General features: G+C 34.7%; 1 protein-coding gene across 3 annotated transcripts; it reads right to left on the bottom strand.

The window, feature by feature from the left end:
* Positions 1 to 4,491: 4,491 nt before the first annotated feature.
* On the bottom strand, positions 4,492 to 7,137 carry LOC147382916 (pentatricopeptide repeat-containing protein At1g26460, mitochondrial-like). 3 transcript variants are annotated; one of them, XR_015173661.1, is made up of 3 exons: positions 5,381 to 6,202; positions 4,808 to 5,286; positions 4,492 to 4,694 (listed from the first exon to the last, which is right to left on the bottom strand). XR_015173661.1 is itself a non-coding variant. In XM_086428561.1 (3 exons), the coding sequence occupies exons 2-3, from the start codon at positions 5,540 to 5,542 to the stop codon at positions 4,858 to 4,860; spliced, it is 591 nt and encodes a 196-aa protein (XP_086284687.1). In that variant the 5' UTR covers positions 5,543 to 5,628; positions 6,914 to 7,137; the 3' UTR covers positions 4,492 to 4,857. The 3 variants fall into 3 exon arrangements, 2 of the variants coding, with proteins under 2 accessions (XP_086284687.1, XP_086284686.1); XM_086428561.1 differs by adding an exon at positions 6,914 to 7,137 and having other exon boundaries at positions 4,492 to 5,286; positions 5,381 to 5,628; XM_086428560.1 differs by having other exon boundaries at positions 4,492 to 5,286.

Here is a 7,137-nt window from a genome sequence, read left to right as displayed (position 1 = left end):
GCTACTTGAATGTTACAAAAAAAAAAAAAATTGAGGAAGAACAAAACCGAAACACTTGGAATTACCTGAAATTTCAAGTTTTCTGAACCACTGAAATTAATCCTTCAAACAACTTGCATTGGACGAAATCTCGAGTCCAATTTATGGAAAGTCTTGCATCCTATTATGGAAAGTGATGAATTCTATTTATGGAAAGTTATGGGAAGACTGCCGAGGGTCTTAAATTTGCTGTTTTATTTCCACAAGGAGTTTTGATGTCCATTTCCTTGAAAATGCCTAGTAGGTAAGGCATAAAACAGGTTGGACTCGGATCGGATCTAATTATATCCATATTCAAATATGGACAAAAATGGGATCATAATCCAGATCCGGATCTGACTTGCATCATACTATCTAATTTTTACATTTGATAAATGTTCATAATTGATTTATAGCCATTTAATCTGAAACATTTTTTATATAACAATAATTATTTATAACTAATCAAATTAATTTTTAATTTTTGTGTACAGCTCTAACAAGAAAATACCTGAATCTCATACGATTTTTGGACCCATCAATTGTGATGCAATAAATATACCTTTGGAATGGTGCATCAAAATTTTATGTTAGTCACAATAGTAAATTATGTTTTACATTAATGTATCCCATCCTTTGGTACGTGCTTCAACCTATCTGTCAGCTGACTGTGATTCGCATAGTTTTATTATTATCATTATGGTGGTTGAGACAACCTACCTACTTAGTGGATTTAGATAAAATGTAATTGGGTTTGGGTTATGATAGTGTTAGTCCATCTAACATGATTATTAAATGAGTCAGGTTTGAATTCTAATCCTAAACCCATTCAACTTGTTTTGACATGTTTAATTATTTTTATGTCATTAACATATAATTTTAAATATATTAATAATTATTTAAAAAATAATTTAATTATTCATTATTTTCTAAAATTTTCTAGAGCCTTTTCATAATACTTTTTTTTTTTTTTTTCAAATTCTATAAAATATAAAGAGAATTTTAAGATATTTTGAAAGTTATAAAGGGCAAAATTCTATAAACTTAGATTAAAAAAATCAAAAGAAAATTATTTTTTACCATTGAACTTAATTTATGGTTGTGTGTCATTAATTTTAGTAATGGTATTTTTTTTATTGGTGATGGAAATGGAACTTATTTTTTCCAATAAAGAATATAATTTTATAAAATAGATTAGGGTCCCGTTCGCTGGCTAACAGATTGGCAGACGGATTGGCAAACTTCTTTTAACCGTTCGATTAAACGGTATCTGACGGACGAGATTGAGTCTCATATATACGTTATAAGATTTACAATTTTACAGCGCCATCCCTCAAAATACCGTTATTTTGTGCTTCCACCCTCTCTTCTTTAAACCCCTCACAAAACTTCTCTGTTCTATTCGAACAGAACTCCAAACCTCTTCGAACTCTCTCTCTCTCTAACTCGCTCTCACTCTCGCTCTCTCTCTCACTCTCTCATTCTCTCTCGCCTTATTCCTCGCTGCAACTATTCCTCGCCTGAAACACGAATGGTTTTCGCTCTCATTCTCTCTCGCACTAACACGAACACGAACATACCCTATTCCTCCCTGCAACCTGCAACTCACGACCACGAACGGTTGCAAATCTCTCGCCCTATTTGACAGAACTGTAAGTTTTTAAAAAAAAAAATTTGGAAATTTCTCAAACACTGTATGGAATTATTCTATGAACTCCAGGCTTTCTATTATGGACTTTTTTGAGAGTGATTGATTTGAGAGAGAAGATCTGAGAAGCTATTGTTGATGTTTTGGTCTTCTTGTTTTTGAACTTTTTAATGTTCTTAGTTGTTTTATTATGATTATGTGTTTGTATTGGTGATTTAGTTCTTGATTTCAGATGCTTCAAGTTCAAATCAAGGATCTAGATGACTTATTTTCTAGAAAATATTAATGTTTAGTGAACTGGGTTGGTGGTTGTTTGTTCAGCATCTTATTGATTTAAATTTTGAAAAATTTTCTTCTGGAGATGCTCCTTTTCCCCCGTCTTCAAATGATGGTGCTCATTGGGTAATGGGTTCACTTATGCCAGTAGATATTTTGGGCTTAAGGTGGAATTTTTTTTAACATGCAATTTTGATTTCTTATGAACTTGGTTACTGAAAGCATTGTTTGTGGCATCTGGGATAGACTTTTCTTCACCAAACACTTTTATTGTCATTTGTAAGACATGTTATTTGTGGATATACTCAAAGCCAACTCCAAACATTTATCCCCCCAAAAAAAAGCTTCAAATTCAATGAGCATAACAACAAAATTCAAGAATTAATATTGAGCATGTATGAGCATGCAGACTGCCAATCTCAAATTTGTTTACTTAAAAGTGTTAAGAACCGAAAAGGAAAGAAATAATAAGAAAAGTCTCGATGGTGAATCTTATTGATTTGTTTGGAATTCTTTCTTGGGTGTTTTCAAGTGATCACTTCATGATATCTGTTCATCTGTGACTTAAAAAATTCTTTTTTTTTTTTTTTTAATATAAGATATAGTATATGGAGATACTATCTGTTATTTTTTGTGTTAAAAAAATGTTTTTTTTTTAGTGATACTATCTGTGACTTAATTTTGGTAAATAGTTCACCTGTTTTCAATAAGCAAGAATTACCCCTTTGAGTGGAGCTCACCATTATAAACTTACAACAGGGTGTGACCACAATCACTTGCACGTAAAAAAGACCAAAAATTCCCTTAGATAATTTTAATACTTGAGATGCACCTTTCCTCGCTTTGCACCCAAAATGCATCTGCATGTATTGGCTCTTTTACATTTGTGTCACGAAATATGATCTCAATTTCAATGGTGCATATTATTTGGAAAAGAAATTTCCATCAATCTAGACTTAAATGGTGCATTCTTGGACAATTTCTCATTTTATTGTATGTATCATTGTTTGGCATCAGGATGCTACAGACAGGAAAGGAATCTATGCCCGATGATGAGTCATATGATTTGGTCATTGGCATGCTATTTTTGGTCACAAATCATTTTCATCGTACGAGGAAGCCAGAAGGCACTTTATCGAAGATAGGCGTAATCGTGATATAGTTGAAGAAGAATTCCATGAAGTAGAAGATTAATTCCATGACTTGAAGCAAGAATTCCATGAAGTGGAGCTTGTGGAGTTTAAGAAAAAATCCAATGTATTCAAGAGATTTCATGTAATTTATATAATTATTTTCATATTGTCTTTGTTCATGGGTATGTATTTTCTTTGAACTTAATAGTTTTTAAGAGAATAATTGATTTTGAATCTTGATGAGTGAATATATATTGTAAGAAAGAAAAAACTAGATAATATATAAAATTACTATGAGTGTTCTTTGACCATCTTGCTCTAGTTTTACTAAATATAGCAAAATATGTTTCATCAACCATTAGCAATTTCAAGGTACATAGTTATAAATAGTTGTCAATATCATGGAAACCTGCAAGGCAAGTTGTTGGAATTGAAAAGAATTCTCATTGGATTTTTAATAAGAAATTTTAATGTTTTACTGTGCACCCATTTTATCCAATGATCATGACCATCCGATTGACATTTTGGAATTAGCTTGGACAGTTGCAGGTACCTGATCATATCGATTTTTGGGTGAATGGGTCTACCAAAGGCACGGTTCAGATTTAGATTTTAAGCAATAACTTAGTAATGATAAGGTACAAATAAGAAGTGTGAAACTTTTCCTGAAAAGAAGAGATTCCAATAATCCATCCAATTTACTTGGCAGTTAAAATGAGTACTTAGGCCAAAACAGCCAGCCAGTCATGAATGATCAATAGAATTTCTTTACAAATACATTGAAACTAGATACAACTTTTTGGGTTTTGTACACAGATACAACAATTTATACTTTTCAGAATTCACAAATTAAAGTAGAGAGCTATAGAAAGTCCCACTGCCAGTAAATCTTCTCCACAATTCCTCCACCGCTACAGGAGTGTTTAAGAATCAGGCTCCTGAGGCATCTTGGTCTCACCTAAATGGGGCATTGGTGTTACTGGTGAACTATGCCAATGAAGGGAACCAACTGATGACAAACGAACACTTTCACGGCGTAGTTGTACTCCAGAAACTTGTGTACGGTCTCTAGTATTATTGGATGAAGACAAAGAAGAGGCTGTAACTCTTGAGGTAGGAGGATGTGGCAGAGGAGTGAGATTACACAAGTCAGCAAGTCCATCCCACCTAGGCAAAAATTGATCCACAACAGTCCCAGCCACACTGCATTCTAGTTTAAGATCATAAGAAACTATTTCAGCTGAGATTGTACCTTGGAGGAGATCAATATTGAAGTGAGATTACCTATATCAGCTGAGATTGTACCTTGGAGGAGATCAATATTGTTGTTGAGATGGAATGGCAACATCACTTAGCATCTCAATGGAACGACAAAAGCCAAATATGCAAAGTCGACAATTTAATTGTTTACATTTGTTGCTGCAATATAAAACAATGCACCAATACAAAGGCCCTGCTTGGGGTCCATGTAATCACTCTCCTGAAAGACTGAAATCTTTGAGAATCCTTTGATCTCCCTTGCTTCTTCTGCCCATAGATGATGCAGGTGGACTATAAACGTCCCACAGAAGTATTACTTCTGCTGCATTCCATGAAGTTACCAAAGAAATATACACTCCCTGTGTATGTATATAATAAGATAAAACACGTGTATTAAGAATGAAAATAAAGTCAGAAACATCAGTTGTGAAAGCTTAATTGTAGGATTACCCAGACAAAAAGCCATACATACCGAATCCAATGTTTCAAAACCCTTCTTGGAGCACGCCATAACCAGTGGATTTAAAGAAGTAAACGGAGAGAATAGATCTTCTGCCTCAGTAGTAGAAATCTCATAAGCAGATTCAAGCTCATTAAGAGTACTAAAAGCCCTTTGTAATTCCCCAATGATGCGTGGGCATATATCTTACCAAGGTAAGATTCCGGGTTTGGGGCCCTCTTTTGACCCAATGAGCGCCGCAGTATGGCCCACGATGCATCAAGAAGCGTAGGACTGTAGGTCCTACCAGCAGTTCCAAGAGTTGACACAACTAATCCTTCATCAGCGGAGAGAAGGACAGGAGGTCTTGAGGTCTCACCACGAGCTATCCATCTGGCGAGGAACTCCAAGGCATAGAAAGCCAACTTGCCATTGTCCACTTGCAAAGCAACATCAGCAATGTAGTTGCATAGGTTCCAGCTTGGACACAGGGCTTTGTTTTGATCCATTGTCTAATAACACAACAAGAGGAAGAAAGCCATGAAATGCACATCTCCCACACAAAGACTTCAAGGACTAATCAAAGTCAGTGCTTCAGTATCGTACCTTGCACCTTTCTATGATGGATGCCAAGGTATCCAATCTCCCCGCATTAACACAACTCCGCACACAATCAGTGAACACCCTCATCGACAACATATAACCAGATTTCAGAGTCAAATCTAAATATTTCAAGGCAACATCAATTTGATTTACCAAAAACAGCATCAATTTGATTTACCAAAAACAACATGCCAATGACCAAATCATATGACTCATCATCGGGCATAGATTCCTTTCTTGTCTGTAGCATCCTGATGCCAAACAATGATACATACAATAAAATGAGAAATTGTCCAAGAATGCACCATTTAAGTCTAAATTGATGGAAATTTCTTTTCCAAACAATATGCACCATTGAAATTGAGATCATACTTCGTGACACGAATGTAAAAGAGCCAATACATGCAGATGCATTTTGGGTGCAAAGCGGGGAAAGGTGCATCTCAAGTACTAAAATTATCTAAGGGAATTTTTGGTCTTTTTTACGTGCAAGTGATTGTGGTCACACCCTGTTGTAAGTCTATAATGGTGAGCTCCACTCAAAGGGGTAATTCTTGCTTATTGAAAACAGGTGAACTATTTACCAAAATTAAGTCACAGATAGTATCACTAAAAAAAAACATTTTTTTAACACAAAAAATAATAGATAGTATCTTCATATACTATATCTTATATTTAAAAAAAAAAAAGAATTTTTTAAGTCACAGATGAACAGATATCATGAAGTGATCACTTGAAAACACCCAAGAAAGAATTCCAAACAAATCAATAAGATTCACCATCGAGACTTTTCTTATTATTTCTTTCCTTTTCGGTTCTTAACGCTTTTAAGTAAACAAATTTGAGATTGGCAGTCTGCATGCTCATACATGCTCAATATTAATTCTTGAATTTTGTTGTTATGCTCATTGAATTTGAAGCTTTTTTTGGGGGGGATAAATGTTTGGAGTTGTCTTTGAGTATATCCACAAATAACATGTCTTACAAATGACAATAAAAGTGTTTGGTGAAGAAAAGTCTATCCCAGATGCCACAAACAATGCTTTCAGTAACCAAGTTCATAAGAAATCAAAATTGCATGTTAAAAAAAATTCCACCTTAAGCCCAAAATATCTACTGGCATAAGTGAACCCATTACCCAATGAGCACCATCATTTGAAGACGGGGGAAAAGGAGCATTTCCAGAAGAAAAATTTTCAAAATTTAAATCAATAAGATGTTGAACAAACAACCACCAACCCAGTTCACTAAACATTAATATTTTCTAGAAAATAAGTCATCTAGATCCTTGATTTGAACCTGAAGCATCTGAAATCAAGAACTAAATCACCAATACAAACACATAATCATAATAAAACAACTAAGAACATTAAAAAGTCCAAAAACAAGAAGACCAAAACATCAACAACAGCTTCTCAGATCTTCTCTCTCAAATCAATCACTCTCAAAAAAGTCCATAACAGAAAGCCTGGAGTTCATAGAATAATTCCATACAGTGTTTGAGAAATTTCCAAAATTTTTTTTTTAAAAACTTACAGTTCTGTCAAATAGGGCGAGAGATTTGCAGCCATTCGTGGTCGTGAGTTGCAGGTTGCAGGGAGGAATAGGGTCTGTTCGTGTTCGTGTTAGTGAGAGAGAGAATGAGAGCGAAAACCGTTCGTGTTTCAGGCGAGGAATAGTTACAGCGAGGAATAAGGCGAGAGAGAATGAGAGAGTGAGAGAGGGAGTGAGTGAGAGAGAGAGTGAGAGTGAGAGCGAGA

This window comes from Akebia trifoliata, chromosome 16 (assembly GCF_017979445.1).
Source record: "Akebia trifoliata isolate Shusen 1 chromosome 16, ASM1797944v1, whole genome shotgun sequence".
In the NCBI taxonomy this organism is placed as follows: Eukaryota; Viridiplantae; Streptophyta; class Magnoliopsida; order Ranunculales; family Lardizabalaceae; genus Akebia; species Akebia trifoliata.
Note: the sequence above shows the minus strand (reverse complement) of the source record. Positions and strands in the feature narration are given on the sequence as shown.

Bases quoted from the DNA above. Each gene is read 5' to 3' on its own strand.
- LOC147382916 (XM_086428561.1), bottom strand. From the start codon at position 5,542: ATGCTGTTTTTGGTAAATCAAATTGATGTTGCCTTGAAATATTTAGAT. The intron at 5,287-5,380 runs GTACGATACTGA...TTGTGTTATTAG, and splicing joins CCATCATAGAAAGGTGCAAG to ACAATGGATCAAAACAAAGC.